Source organism: Rhinoderma darwinii, chromosome 2 (assembly GCF_050947455.1).
Source record: "Rhinoderma darwinii isolate aRhiDar2 chromosome 2, aRhiDar2.hap1, whole genome shotgun sequence".
NCBI classification, from domain to species: domain Eukaryota; kingdom Metazoa; phylum Chordata; class Amphibia; order Anura; family Rhinodermatidae; genus Rhinoderma; species Rhinoderma darwinii.
Genome location: NC_134688.1, coordinates 39604140 through 39618516, shown reverse-complemented (window position 1 = coordinate 39618516; position 14377 = coordinate 39604140). Strand labels below are relative to the sequence as shown.

Here is a 14377-nt window from a genome sequence, read left to right as displayed (position 1 = left end):
TACTTATATGGATGTTAAGAGACTAAACCAAGAAAATATGATCGACTACGGCACACAATAATGAAAAAAATATATAAATTTTATTAAATAACAAACATGAGACAATTTAAAAGATGGAAATGAGGAATAAGTCACACAATAAAAAGACGTCGCATCAATCAAAAGGTCGGATATGAGTGTTGTGTCAACATGTAAGCAGTTTACATTATAGCAGCAATAGGGAACGCATATGATCACAGAGGAAACCGTGTCCGGTTGAGATCACAGCAAGTAAGAGCCAGACATGTCCAAGAACAGCAATATGGTCAGTACAAAAATGAGGTACTAGTGATTGTAGCGATCTCTGCATAAGTGTGAGAGATAAGTATGGATCGCAGGAAGTTTAGATACACGATGTTACAGGACAGTGTAACATATCAACAAATCTTTGGAATCAACGGAAGGTAACCAGAGATGATGGACAAAACAAGGCAATAGCTGCTAGACAGAACAAAAGTTATGAAACATACCGGTGGACATGATGGAAGTGTGAGATGAGACGTCTGGACCCGACGCGCGTTTCGGCAACTGCCTTCGTCCGGGGTTTAGGGTCAGACTACTTGTGCCCAGCTATATGTAGTACACAGAACGTGTATTTGATTAGTTAATTAGTTAAAACAGTGAGGGAGGAGGTAGCATGAACAGGGTGGAGGTAATCGGCGTCTGATGCGGGGTACAAAGATGGCGCTGCCCCACTTCCTGTACCACGTCATCAGAGAGGATGTGAGGTGGCGAGGACTGACCACGCCCCCCCACATCCTACTCCAATTGCAGACAGCGGTCGGAAGAGGCCAGAGCCACTCCCCCCCCGAAAGTATGTTGTTACAGATTGTAAACACCATCAGCGCACAGCCACCCATGATACATATGCCGGCAGTGTGTTGGACGGGAGTGATGTGTGAATGAGTAATACAACGAACGTAGGTGTAAAACAATATGACATGAGTGGGACGATCTGGGAGGAAAGTGAAGCGGATTGCCTGAGATGTGTGGGTGCAGAGATAAATGAGTATATGCAAACATAACAAAGTGATGATAAGTAAGAATGTGTGGGGAGGATAGCAGTGAAAAAATACGACAGTTGAAAGTGAAAATGATATAGTGAAGTGGACGGGCAGTGATGAATAAAGAGTGACTAAGTGAAGTTATGCAAGGATATTGATGCTTGAGTAAGAAGATACGTACAGCATAAAAGTGTAAGACGGTACCAAGAAAATAATTCTGGGGCCGATGATGTGAGTGAAAATGATGAATAATAAACACAGGTACAAAAAATGGAACAGTGAATTGATGTGGGAAACGTGTACAAGAGAAATATTAAATAAGGGAGGAACTGCCCCTAAACAAGGAACTGTGATGTAGCGTGTGTTAAGTACATATAACACAATCTTATAAAAGAAATAGAGGTTTGTACTTATACAAATACCTTATACGACCACACATATGAGGTGCATATTGTATTTGACGGAAATGCAATCCTATATCACATGAAGAGAACATACTAAAAATAGTGCATATAATGCCTATACGTGAGGAAACATATACCACGTGTATGAATAAAGTGGCTGAAAATGTTGTTGCAAAGCTAACATTGTATATACATATATAAATAGAAAGATGGTAATAAAACAATGAAATATACTATATTTATATTTAATATTAGAGTCGCAGCAAAAAATGATGTATACATAAACACAGACAAAACGTACAAGATTCAAATTCTCGTTCTTATTTTCTTTTTTGTTGAGAAGTTTTTTTGACTGAAGTCCAATCGGTGACCTCCTAATCATCAGGAAACAGCATGATTCTGTGTACAAAAATGAGCAGAAAGAGGGTAGTTAGTACTAAAAAGTGACAACGGAAATGAGGGAAGGGTAAAAACCAAGACCCACAACAGGAGTCAATGGCTACAAAAATGGAGCATAGCTCAGAGATTCATTTAATCCATGTGGAAACATTGTCCCAAGAGTCCAGATCCAGCGAGTCTCGCATTGTGCGAGCTTTTGTTTTATGGCCCCACCTCTCATGCCACATATGATGTGGTCAATTCCCCTCACCTTTAATTTAGAGGGGTCGCAGGAATGATGCATTTTGAAGTGCCGGGCCACAGGTTTCAAGTTCTCCAAGTTCTCTGCCCCCGATGCCCGTTTTATGTCGGCCATGTGCTCTCGTACACGAACCTTCAACTCTCTGGAAGTGAGACCAACATAAATTTTTGGACAAGGACAAACCGCATAGTACACGACAGCTTTAGTGGTGCATGTGATGGAGTGAGTGATATTGAAGGTCTTACTGCCAGAGGCATCGGTGAAGGTAGTGGCTTTATCTACGTTAGGGCACGCGACACATTGTCCACAAGGCTTGCAACCCCATTTTGGACCCTTGGTCCCGAATGGATATTTTGTTTTTGTTGGGTCATAATGGCTTTTGACAAGATGGTCTTTCAGATTTTTAGATCGTCTGGCTGTGACGCTAGGATATTTCGTAATAAATCTGTCTAAAGTGGGGTCAGTCAGTAAGATCGGCCAATACCTCTTTAGGATTTCTCTCATTTGTGGCCATCGGGAATGATACCCAGTAATGAATCTTACCTGACTGTGTTTGTCTGGCCTTTTCTTGGGAAATAATAGGTCATCCCTGGGTGTACGTTTAGCCCTTTGATAGGCTTTTTTAATGGATCTCATGCTGTATCCCCGTTCCAAAAAATGGTCTTTGAGGTCATTTGCCTGTCTCTCGAATAATGAGTCAGAAGAACATATCCTCCTTATTCGTAAGAACTGTCCAATGGGGATCGCTTGAATAGTCTGTGAAGGATGAGACGAGGAAGAGTGTAGCAATGCATTAACGGAGGTCTCCTTCCGAAACACATCACTATGAAGAAAACCCTGTTCATCTGCAAAGATTTTGACATCTAGGAAGTCCAAGCAGCTGGGATGTGCTTTGTAGGTGAATTTTAAATTTTCATCATTTTTATTCAACCCAATCATAAATGAATCAAGATCAGCGTGTGTACCCTTCCAGATGACCAGGATGTCATCAATGTAACGGGCCCAAAGGAGGACCCGTGCCATTGAGTCACCCCGGTCATCTGAGAAGAGATTCCTTTCCCACAGCCCCAGGAAGAGGTTAGCGTAGGATGGTGCACACGCTGCCCCCATGGCCGTTCCCTGGAGCTGTAGGTAGAAACAACCATTAAACACAAAAAAATTATGTGTTAGGATGTACTCAAGCATCTGGACGATGAATGAGCAAAGGGGTTTTTCTAGTTCTGACATTGAAAGGAAGTATTTGACTGCCCTTATCCCAGCTTCATGCTTGATGCACGTGTAGAGAGACTCTACATCGATGGTAACAAGGAGCATGTCACTGTCGATGCTGACACCGCTGATCTTTTGTAACAAATCGGCCGTGTCACGAATATAAGAGGGTAGGTTGATAACTAAATTTTTGAGATGGAAATCAATAAATTTGCAAATCCCCTCAGTGAGGCTACCCCTACCTGAAATAATAGGCCTTCCTGGTGGAATTTTTTCATTTTTGTGGATCTTGGGTAATAGGTAAAGGGTTGGTATGGTGGGTTCATCAGTTGAAAGTGCCATGTTTAGTTCTTTCGAAATGATGTTGTCTTCTACTGCCTGCAGAAGTTTGACCTGTAATTCTGATCTAAAGGACGACAGAGGGTTGAAAGTTAATTTCTTGTAACATTGTTTGTCCCTTAGCTGTCTATTCGCCTCTGCCTCATACATAGTACATGGCCAGACCACCACATTTCCCCCTTTATCCGCCGCCTTGAATATTACATCATTGATTTTTTGTAATTGTTTGAGGCTGTTTCTCTCTGAGGGGGTTAGATTGTCATCTTTGATGTACCTTGGAATATTCCAAAATTCTTGGGTCACTGATTTAATAAAAAGATCCACCGCAGGGCACAGGCTAAGGGCAGGAAACTTCTTAGATTTAATGCGAATGCATGCTGGAACATTACCTGCATCGGTCTTGTGCTCATCTAACAGGTCCTCTAGTGCTTTAAGTGCCTGTTGTTCCTCTGCTGTTGGGAAGAATTCGCTGTCCACTGGTTTGTCAAACCATTTTTTGAAGATGAGCGAGCGACCAAAGATATGTAGGTCTTTCACTGCAGAGAACATGTCAAAACCAGTGCTTGGTGAGAACGTCAACCCCTTAGCTATTAATTCTAAATCAGTATTAGAAAAAGTATGTGTTGACAGGTTGATTACCTTTAGGCGGCTGCTCTGATCCCGTACATCTGGTCGCTTTCTATTGGCCACTTGTCTTTGTGCCAGTTTCCTTTTTGGACGGGTATTAAAATTGGGTCTATAAGGCATATTATCTGCTTCACTCTGGGAGGATACAGAGGAAATTGAAGGAGTACGGCTACGACCTCCTGGGACCTGATTTCTTCTCCACCTATATACTTTATTATTTTGGAAATCTCCAATGTCTCTAGAGAATTTCTTAGATTTAGTGTCTTGAATATCTTTTTCCCATTCCACAAATTGGGCATCAAGATTATATTTAAATTTGGACATATTGTCTGCAGACATTAGTGGGAATAATTGGGCCTGGACACTTTCTATTTCCTCATCCATAGATAATATCATTTTTTGGTTAAGGTCAACCAAGAGCTCCATGAATTTCCTGGAGCTCTGGTTGCATACCTCTTCCCATTTAGAGGTGAACTCTTCTTCAAAAATTGGAAAGGATGGGAAAATCTGGATTCTCAGACCCCTTGGGACAAGATTTCTCTGGATATAATTTTCCAGAAAGGTTTTGTTCCACCACACTTTCATGCGGCGGTGTAACAAATTTGTGTATTTACTCTGAAGCTCACTGACATTTTTGCAAACATTAAAACCAAATATTGGGGACTCATCCTTGAAAACCTGTTCCATCTGAGAACGCCAGGCACATTCCCTGGCTTTGTAATCCATAGGACCCGTGGTATTGGGCTCTGTGAGAACACAGAAGAAAAATAGATATAAACCGATAGAATACCAACGAACAGGATACAATAAAACGTAGTGCTAAGAAAAGATAACCAGTAAACTGTAAAGCATAATTGCCAGCTATATTGCATGCACTATATTGGATCCTAGGTAATGACCAAGATATACTTGGTGCATCGATCAATAATTGACAAGAGACTAAACCAAGAAAATATGATCGACTACGGCACACAATAATGAAAAAAATATATAAATTTTATTAAATAACAAACATGAGACAATTTAAAAGATGGAAATGAGGAATAAGTCACACAATAAAAAGACGTCGCATCAATCAAAAGGTCGGATATGAGTGTTGTGTCAACATGTAAGCAGTTTACATTATAGCAGCAATAGGGAACGCATATGATCACAGAGGAAACCGTGTCCGGTTGAGATCACAGCAAGTAAGAGCCAGACATGTCCAAGAACAGCAATATGGTCAGTACAAAAATGAGGTACTAGTGATTGTAGCGATCTCTGCATAAGTGTGAGAGATAAGTATGGATCGCAGGAAGTTTAGATACACGATGTTACAGGACAGTGTAACATATCAACAAATCTTTGGAATCAACGGAAGGTAACCAGAGATGATGGACAAAACAAGGCAATAGCTGCTAGACAGAACAAAAGTTATGAAACATACCGGTGGACATGATGGAAGTGTGAGATGAGACGTCTGGACCCGACGCGCGTTTCGGCAACTGCCTTCGTCCGGGGTTTAGGGTCAGACTACTTGTGCCCAGCTATATGTAGTACACAGAACGTGTATTTGATTAGTTAATTAGTTAAAACAGTGAGGGAGGAGGTAGCATGAACAGGGTGGAGGTAATCGGCGTCTGATGCGGGGTACAAAGATGGCGCTGCCCCACTTCCTGTACCACGTCATCAGAGAGGATGTGAGGTGGCGAGGACTGACCACGCCCCCCCACATCCTACTCCAATTGCAGACAGCGGTCGGAAGAGGCCAGAGCCACTCCCCCCCCGAAAGTATGTTGTTACAGATTGTAAACACCATCAGCGCACAGCCACCCATGATACATATGCCGGCAGTGTGTTGGACGGGAGTGATGTGTGAATGAGTAATACAACGAACGTAGGTGTAAAACAATATGACATGAGTGGGACGATCTGGGAGGAAAGTGAAGCGGATTGCCTGAGATGTGTGGGTGCAGAGATAAATGAGTATATGCAAACATAAAAAAGTGATGATAAGTAAGAATGTGTGGGGAGGATAGCAGTGAAAAAATACGACAGTTGAAAGTGAAAATGATATAGTGAAGTGGACGGGCAGTGATGAATAAAGAGTGACTAAGTGAAGTTATGCAAGGATATTGATGCTTGAGTAAGAAGATACGTACAGCATAAAAGTGTAAGACGGTACCAAGAAAATAATTCTGGGGCCGATGATGTGAGTGAAAATGATGAATAATAAACACAGGTACAAAAAATGGAACAGTGAATTGATGTGGGAAACGTGTACAAGAGAAATATTAAATAAGGGAGGAACTGCCCCTAAACAAGGAACTGTGATGTAGCGTGTGTTAAGTACATATAACACAATCTTATAAAAGAAATAGAGGTTTGTACTTATACAAATACCTTATACGACCACACATATGAGGTGCATATTGTATTTGACGGAAATGCAATCCTATATCACATGAAGAGAACATACTAAAAATAGTGCATATAATGCCTATACGTGAGGAAACATATACCACGTGTATGAATAAAGTGGCTGAAAATGTTGTTGCAAAGCTAACATTGTATATACATATATAAATAGAAAGATGGTAATAAAACAATGAAATATACTATATTTATATTTAATATTAGAGTCGCAGCAAAAAATGATGTATACATAAACACAGACAAAACGTACAAGATTCAAATTCTCGTTCTTATTTTCTTTTTTGTTGAGAAGTTTTTTTGACTGAAGTCCAATCGGTGACCTCCTAATCATCAGGAAACAGCATGATTCTGTGTACAAAAATGAGCAGAAAGAGGGTAGTTAGTACTAAAAAGTGACAACGGAAATGAGGGAAGGGTAAAAACCAAGACCCACAACAGGAGTCAATGGCTACAAAAATGGAGCATAGCTCAGAGATTCATTTAATCCATGTGGAAACATTGTCCCAAGAGTCCAGATCCAGCGAGTCTCGCATTGTGCGAGCTTTTGTTTTATGGCCCCACCTCTCATGCCACATATGATGTGGTCAATTCCCCTCACCTTTAATTTAGAGGGGTCGCAGGAATGATGCATTTTGAAGTGCCGGGCCACAGGTTTCAAGTTCTCCAAGTTCTCTGCCCCCGATGCCCGTTTTATGTCGGCCATGTGCTCTCGTACACGAACCTTCAACTCTCTGGAAGTGAGACCAACATAAATTTTTGGACAAGGACAAACCGCATAGTACACGACAGCTTTAGTGGTGCATGTGATGGAGTGAGTGATATTGAAGGTCTTACTGCCAGAGGCATCGGTGAAGGTAGTGGCTTTATCTACGTTAGGGCACGCGACACATTGTCCACAAGGCTTGCAACCCCACTTCACTATATCATTTTCACTTTCAACTGTCGTATTTTTTCACTGCTATCCTCCCCACACATTCTTACTTATCATCACTTTTTTATGTTTGCATATACTCATTTATCTCTGCACCCACACATCTCAGGCAATCCGCTTCACTTTCCTCCCAGATCGTCCCACTCATGTCATATTGTTTTACACCTACGTTCGTTGTATTACTCATTCACACATCACTCCCGTCCAACACACTGCCGGCATATGTATCATGGGTGGCTGTGCGCTGATGGTGTTTACAATCTGTAACAACATACTTTCGGGGGGGGAGTGGCTCTGGCCTCTTCCGACCGCTGTCTGCAATTGGAGTAGGATGTGGGGGGGCGTGGTCAGTCCTCGCCACCTCACATCCTCTCTGATGACGTGGTACAGGAAGTGGGGCAGCGCCATCTTTGTACCCCGCATCAGACGCCGATTACCTCCACCCTGTTCATGCTACCTCCTCCCTCACTGTTTTAACTAATTAACTAATCAAATACACGTTCTGTGTACTACATATAGCTGGGCACAAGTAGTCTGACCCTAAACCCCGGACGAAGGCAGTTGCCGAAACGCGCGTCGGGTCCAGACGTCTCATCTCACACTTCCATCATGTCCACCGGTATGTTTCATAACTTTTGTTCTGTCTAGCAGCTATTGCCTTGTTTTGTCCATCATCTCTGGTTACCTTCCGTTGATTCCAAAGATTTGTTGATATGTTACACTGTCCTGTAACATCGTGTATCTAAACTTCCTGCGATCCATACTTATCTCTCACACTTATGCAGAGATCGCTACAATCACTAGTACCTCATTTTTGTACTGACCATATTGCTGTTCTTGGACATGTCTGGCTCTTACTTGCTGTGATCTCAACCGGACACGGTTTCCTCTGTGATCATATGCGTTCCCTATTGCTGCTATAATGTAAACTGCTTACATGTTGACACAACACTCATATCCGACCTTTTGATTGATGCGACGTCTTTTTATTGTGTGACTTATTCCTCATTTCCATCTTTTAAATTGTCTCATGTTTGTTATTTAATAAAATTTATATATTTTTTTCATTATTGTGTGCCGTAGTCGATCATATTTTCTTGGTTTAGTCTCTTGTCAATTATTGATCGATGCACCAAGTATATCTTGGTCATTACCTAGGATCCAATATAGTGCATGCAATATAGCTGGCAATTATGCTTTACAGTTTACTGGTTATCTTTTCTTAGCACTACGTTTTATTGTATCCTGTTCGTTGGTATTCTATCGGTTTATATCTATTTTTCTTCTGTGTTCTCACAGAGCCCAATACCACGGGTCCTATGGATTACAAAGCCAGGGAATGTGCCTGGCGTTCTCAGATGGAACAGGTTTTCAAGGATGAGTCCCCAATATTTGGTTTTAATGTTTGCAAAAATGTCAGTGAGCTTCAGAGTAAATACACAAATTTGTTACACCGCCGCATGAAAGTGTGGTGGAACAAAACCTTTCTGGAAAATTATATCCAGAGAAATCTTGTCCCAAGGGGTCTGAGAATCCAGATTTTCCCATCCTTTCCAATTTTTGAAGAAGAGTTCACCTCTAAATGGGAAGAGGTATGCAACCAGAGCTCCAGGAAATTCATGGAGCTCTTGGTTGACCTTAACCAAAAAATGATATTATCTATGGATGAGGAAATAGAAAGTGTCCAGGCCCAATTATTCCCACTAATGTCTGCAGACAATATGTCCAAATTTAAATATAATCTTGATGCCCAATTTGTGGAATGGGAAAAAGATATTCAAGACACTAAATCTAAGAAATTCTCTAGAGACATTGGAGATTTCCAAAATAATAAAGTATATAGGTGGAGAAGAAATCAGGTCCCAGGAGGTCGTAGCCGTACTCCTTCAATTTCCTCTGTATCCTCCCAGAGTGAAGCAGATAATATGCCTTATAGACCCAATTTTAATACCCGTCCAAAAAGGAAACTGGCACAAAGACAAGTGGCCAATAGAAAGCGACCAGATGTACGGGATCAGAGCAGCCGCCTAAAGGTAATCAACCTGTCAACACATACTTTTTCTAATACTGATTTAGAATTAATAGCTAAGGGGTTGACGTTCTCACCAAGCACTGGTTTTGACATGTTCTCTGCAGTGAAAGACCTACATATCTTTGGTCGCTCGCTCATCTTCAAAAAATGGTTTGACAAACCAGTGGACAGCGAATTCTTCCCAACAGCAGAGGAACAACAGGCACTTAAAGCACTAGAGGACCTGTTAGATGAGCACAAGACCGATGCAGGTAATGTTCCAGCATGCATTCGCATTAAATCTAAGAAGTTTCCTGCCCTTAGCCTGTGCCCTGCGGTGGATCTTTTTATTAAATCAGTGACCCAAGAATTTTGGAATATTCCAAGGTACATCAAAGATGACAATCTAACCCCCTCAGAGAGAAACAGCCTCAAACAATTACAAAAAATCAATGATGTAATATTCAAGGCGGCGGATAAAGGGGGAAATGTGGTGGTCTGGCCATGTACTATGTATGAGGCAGAGGCGAATAGACAGCTAAGGGACAAACAATGTTACAAGAAATTAACTTTCAACCCTCTGTCGTCCTTTAGATCAGAATTACAGGTCAAACTTCTGCAGGCAGTAGAAGACAACATCATTTCGAAAGAACTAAACATGGCACTTTCAACTGATGAACCCACCATACCAACCCTTTACCTATTACCCAAGATCCACAAAAATGAAAAAATTCCACCAGGAAGGCCTATTATTTCAGGTAGGGGTAGCCTCACTGAGGGGATTTGCAAATTTATTGATTTCCATCTCAAAAATTTAGTTATCAACCTACCCTCTTATATTCGTGACACGGCCGATTTGTTACAAAAGATCAGCGGTGTCAGCATCGACAGTGACATGCTCCTTGTTACCATCGATGTAGAGTCTCTCTACACGTGCATCAAGCATGAAGCTGGGATAAGGGCAGTCAAATACTTCCTTTCAATGTCAGAACTAGAAAAACCCCTTTGCTCATTCATCGTCCAGATGCTTGAGTACATCCTAACACATAATTTTTTTGTGTTTAATGGTTGTTTCTACCTACAGCTCCAGGGAACGGCCATGGGGGCAGCGTGTGCACCATCCTACGCTAACCTCTTCCTGGGGCTGTGGGAAAGGAATCTCTTCTCAGATGACCGGGGTGACTCAATGGCACGGGTCCTCCTTTGGGCCCGTTACATTGATGACATCCTGGTCATCTGGAAGGGTACACACGCTGATCTTGATTCATTTATGATTGGGTTGAATAAAAATGATGAAAATTTAAAATTCACCTACAAAGCACATCCCAGCTGCTTGGACTTCCTAGATGTCAAAATCTTTGCAGATGAACAGGGTTTTCTTCATAGTGATGTGTTTCGGAAGGAGACCTCCGTTAATGCATTGCTACACTCTTCCTCGTCTCATCCTTCACAGACTATTCAAGCGATCCCCATTGGACAGTTCTTACGAATAAGGAGGATATGTTCTTCTGACTCATTATTCGAGAGACAGGCAAATGACCTCAAAGACCGTTTTTTGGAACGGGGATACAGCATGAGATCCATTAAAAAAGCCTATCAAAGGGCTAAACGTACACCCAGGGATGACCTATTATTTCCCAAGAAAAGGCCAGACAAACACAGTCAGGTAAGATTCATTACTGGGTATCATTCCCGATGGCCACAAATGAGAGAAATCCTAAAGAGGTATTGGCCGATCTTACTGACTGACCCCACTTTAGACAGATTTATTACGAAATATCCTAGCGTCACAGCCAGACGATCTAAAAATCTGAAAGACCATCTTGTCAAAAGCCATTATGACCCAACAAAAACAAAATATCCATTCGGGACCAAGGGTCCAAAATGGGGTTGCAAGCCTTGTGGACAATGTGTCGCGTGCCCTAACGTAGATAAAGCCACTACCTTCACCGATGCCTCTGGCAGTAAGACCTTCAATATCACTCACTCCATCACATGCACCACTAAAGCTGTCGTGTACTATGCGGTTTGTCCTTGTCCAAAAATTTATGTTGGTCTCACTTCCAGAGAGTTGAAGGTTCGTGTACGAGAGCACATGGCCGACATAAAACGGGCATCGGGGGCAGAGAACTTGGAGAACTTGAAACCTGTGGCCCGGCACTTCAAAATGCATCATTCCTGCGACCCCTCTAAATTAAAGGTGAGGGGAATTGACCACATCATATGTGGCATGAGAGGTGGGGCCATAAAACAAAAGCTCGCACAATGCGAGACTCGCTGGATCTGGACTCTTGGGACAATGTTTCCACATGGATTAAATGAATCTCTGAGCTATGCTCCATTTTTGTAGCCATTGACTCCTGTTGTGGGTCTTGGTTTTTACCCTTCCCTCATTTCCGTTGTCACTTTTTAGTACTAACTACCCTCTTTCTGCTCATTTTTGTACACAGAATCATGCTGTTTCCTGATGATTAGGAGGTCACCGATTGGACTTCAGTCAAAAAAACTTCTCAACAAAAAAGAAAATAAGAACGAGAATTTGAATCTTGTACGTTTTGTCTGTGTTTATGTATACATCATTTTTTGCTGCGACTCTAATATTAAATATAAATATAGTATATTTCATTGTTTTATTACCATCTTTCTATTTATATATGTATATACAATGTTAGCTTTGCAACAACATTTTCAGCCACTTTATTCATACACGTGGTATATGTTTCCTCACGTATAGGCATTATATGCACTATTTTTAGTATGTTCTCTTCATGTGATATAGGATTGCATTTCCGTCAAATACAATATGCACCTCATATGTGTGGTCGTATAAGGTATTTGTATAAGTACAAACCTCTATTTCTTTTATAAGATTGTGTTATATGTACTTAACACACGCTACATCACAGTTCCTTGTTTAGGGGCAGTTCCTCCCTTATTTAATATTTCTCTTGTACACGTTTCCCACATCAATTCACTGTTCCATTTTTTGTACCTGTGTTTATTATTCATCATTTTCACTCACATCATCGGCCCCAGAATTATTTTCTTGGTACCGTCTTACACTTTTATGCTGTACGTATCTTCTTACTCAAGCATCAATATCCTTGCATAACTTCACTTAGTCACTCTTTATTCATCACTGCCCGTCCTACTTCACTATATCATTTTCACTTTCAACTGTCGTATTTTTTCACTGCTATCCTCCCCACACATTCTTACTTATCATCACTTTTTTATGTTTGCATATACTCATTTATCTCTGCACCCACACATCTCAGGCAATCCGCTTCACTTTCCTCCCAGATCGTCCCACTCATGTCATATTGTTTTACACCTACGTTCGTTGTATTACTCATTCACACATCACTCCCGTCCAACACACTGCCGGCATATGTATCATGGGTGGCTGTGCGCTGATGGTGTTTACAATCTGTAACAACATACTTTCGGGGGGGGAGTGGCTCTGGCCTCTTCCGACCGCTGTCTGCAATTGGAGTAGGATGTGGGGGGGCGTGGTCAGTCCTCGCCACCTCACATCCTCTCTGATGACGTGGTACAGGAAGTGGGGCAGCGCCATCTTTGTACCCCGCATCAGACGCCGATTACCTCCACCCTGTTCATGCTACCTCCTCCCTCACTGTTTTAACTAATTAACTAATCAAATACACGTTCTGTGTACTACATATAGCTGGGCACAAGTAGTCTGACCCTAAACCCCGGACGAAGGCAGTTGCCGAAACGCGCGTCGGGTCCAGACGTCTCATCTCACACTTCCATCATGTCCACCGGTATGTTTCATAACTTTTGTTCTGTCTAGCAGCTATTGCCTTGTTTTGTCCATCATCTCTGGTTACCTTCCGTTGATTCCAAAGATTTGTTGATATGTTACACTGTCCTGTAACATCGTGTATCTAAACTTCCTGCGATCCATACTTATCTCTCACACTTATGCAGAGATCGCTACAATCACTAGTACCTCATTTTTGTACTGACCATATTGCTGTTCTTGGACATGTCTGGCTCTTACTTGCTGTGATCTCAACCGGACACGGTTTCCTCTGTGATCATATGCGTTCCCTATTGCTGCTATAATGTAAACTGCTTACATGTTGACACAACACTCATATCCGACCTTTTGATTGATGCGACGTCTTTTTATTGTGTGACTTATTCCTCATTTCCATCTTTTAAATTGTCTCATGTTTGTTATTTAATAAAATTTATATATTTTTTTCATTATTGTGTGCCGTAGTCGATCATATTTTCTTGGTTTAGTCTCTTGTCAATTATTGATCGATGCACCAAGTATATCTTGGTCATTACCTAGGATCCAATATAGTGCATGCAATATAGCTGGCAATTATGCTTTACAGTTTACTGGTTATCTTTTCTTAGCACTACGTTTTATTGTATCCTGTTCGTTGGTATTCTATCGGTTTATATCTATTTTTCTTCTGTGTTCTCACAGAGCCCAATACCACGGGTCCTATGGATTACAAAGCCAGGGAATGTGCCTGGCGTTCTCAGATGGAACAGGTTTTCAAGGATGAGTCCCCAATATTTGGTTTTAATGTTTGCAAAAATGTCAGTGAGCTTCAGAGTAAATACACAAATTTGTTACACCGCCGCATGAAAGTGTGGTGGAACAAAACCTTTCTGGAAAATTATATCCAGAGAAATCTTGTCCCAAGGGGTCTGAGAATCCAGATTTTCCCATCCTTTCCAATTTTTGAAGAAGAGTTCACCTCTAAATGGGAA

The 14377-nt window shown here is 41.5% G+C and overlaps 2 protein-coding genes across 13 annotated transcripts; one reads left to right on the top strand and one right to left on the bottom strand.

Moving 5' to 3' along the window:
• Positions 1-58: 58 nt before the first annotated feature.
• On the bottom strand, positions 59-7856 carry LOC142742114 (uncharacterized). Of its 7 annotated transcripts, XM_075851569.1 has the most exons (5): positions 7276-7856; positions 5689-7025; positions 2631-5008; positions 2097-2229; positions 59-1846 (listed from the first exon to the last, which is right to left on the bottom strand). In XM_075851569.1, the coding sequence occupies exons 2-4, from the start codon at positions 5696-5698 to the stop codon at positions 2104-2106; spliced, it is 2514 nt and encodes an 837-aa protein (XP_075707684.1). In that variant the 5' UTR covers positions 5699-7025; positions 7276-7856; the 3' UTR covers positions 59-1846; positions 2097-2103. The 7 variants fall into 7 exon arrangements, with proteins under 7 accessions (XP_075707684.1, XP_075707683.1, XP_075707680.1 ...); XM_075851568.1 differs by having other exon boundaries at positions 2097-5008; XM_075851565.1 differs by having other exon boundaries at positions 59-5008; positions 7276-7408; positions 7778-7856.
• Positions 7596-14176, top strand: LOC142742116 (uncharacterized). Of its 6 annotated transcripts, XM_075851574.1 has the most exons (4): positions 7596-8227; positions 8908-11285; positions 11687-11819; positions 12070-13858. In XM_075851574.1, exons 1-3 carry the CDS (start codon positions 8218-8220, stop codon positions 11810-11812), a joined length of 2514 nt encoding a protein of 837 aa, XP_075707689.1. In that variant the 5' UTR covers positions 7596-8217; the 3' UTR covers positions 11813-11819; positions 12070-13858. The 6 variants fall into 6 exon arrangements, 5 of the variants coding, with proteins under 5 accessions (XP_075707689.1, XP_075707688.1, XP_075707690.1 ...); XR_012881310.1 differs by adding an exon at positions 14088-14176 and having other exon boundaries at positions 8908-12167; XM_075851573.1 differs by having other exon boundaries at positions 8908-11819.
• The last annotated feature ends 201 nt before the right edge of the window (positions 14177-14377 follow it).